The following is a 1,033-nucleotide window of genomic DNA, read 5'->3' on the forward strand; positions in this document are numbered from 1 at the left end:
GGGGGCAATGGGGGTATTGGGGTCAATGGGGGCTATGGGGTCAATGGGGGTATTGGGGTCAATGGGGGTAATGGGGGCTATGGGGTCAATGGGGGAATTGGGGGCATTAGGGTCAATGGGATCAACAGCGTCATTGTGACCAATTGTGAATCAATGGGGTCAATGGGATCAATGGGAGAATTAGAGGCAATAGGATCAATGGGGTCAATGGGATCAATGGGATCATTATGGTCAATGGGGTCAATGGGGTCAATTGGGTCAATGGGATCAACGGGGACAAGGGGATCAAAAGGCTCAATGGGGTCATTGGGGTCAATAAGGCCAATGGGATCAATGGAAACAATGGGATCATCATGGTCAATGGGGTCAATGGGATCAATGGGATCAATGTGATCAATGGAATCAATGGGGACAATGGGATCAATGGGGTCAATGGGATCAATGGGGTCAGTGGGGTCAACGGGATCAATGGAATCAATAGGGATCAATGGGGTCAATGGGATCAATGGGGTCAATGGAATCAATGGGATCAATGGGATCAATGGAATCAATGGAATCAATGGGAGTCAATGGAATCAATGGGGCTCAATGGGGCTCAATGAAGCCCCCCCCCCCCCATTACCTCCTGTAGCCCCCCAGGCCGTTCTCACTCCGTCCATTGCTTTCAGTGGAGGGGGGGGGTCCACATCTCCATCATGGGGGGGTCCCGACAGCCGCCCCCCCCCCGGATCCCCCATTCTCAGCCTTCCTTCCTCTTCTGGGGGGGGGTCTCCCTTCGGACCCCCCCCACCCCCCGGCCCCGTTGGCTCTTCATGCCCTGGGGGCTTCTCCTCCTCCTCCATGGGCACCTATAGGGGGGGGGGACATGAAAAATGAGGGGGGGAGACCCCAAAATGGCCCTTTTTGGCCCCAAAATGACCACTTTTCTCACCCAAATCCCCTCTATGACCCCAAAATTGCTCATTTTCGACCCCAAAATGGCCCTTTTTGACCCCCAAATTCCCTCTTTTCACACCATTTCTGACCCCAAAAT

At 53.7% G+C, this 1,033-nt stretch overlaps 1 protein-coding gene across 1 annotated transcript in view; it reads right to left on the reverse strand.

Moving 5' to 3' along the window:
* LOC107307459 (basic salivary proline-rich protein 2-like) overlaps nt 1–1,033 on the reverse strand; it is a 15,102-nt gene that overhangs the window by 1,460 nt on the left and 12,609 nt on the right. The window contains exon 2 of the mRNA XM_015850967.2: nt 623–848. Coding sequence (XP_015706453.1) covers nt 623–848 — 226 coding nt within the window. The remainder of the gene's footprint in view (nt 1–622; nt 849–1,033) is intronic.

The sequence above is a fragment of the Coturnix japonica genome, unplaced genomic scaffold (assembly GCF_001577835.2).
Source record: "Coturnix japonica isolate 7356 unplaced genomic scaffold, Coturnix japonica 2.1 chrUnrandom609, whole genome shotgun sequence".
NCBI classification, from domain to species: domain Eukaryota; kingdom Metazoa; phylum Chordata; class Aves; order Galliformes; family Phasianidae; genus Coturnix; species Coturnix japonica.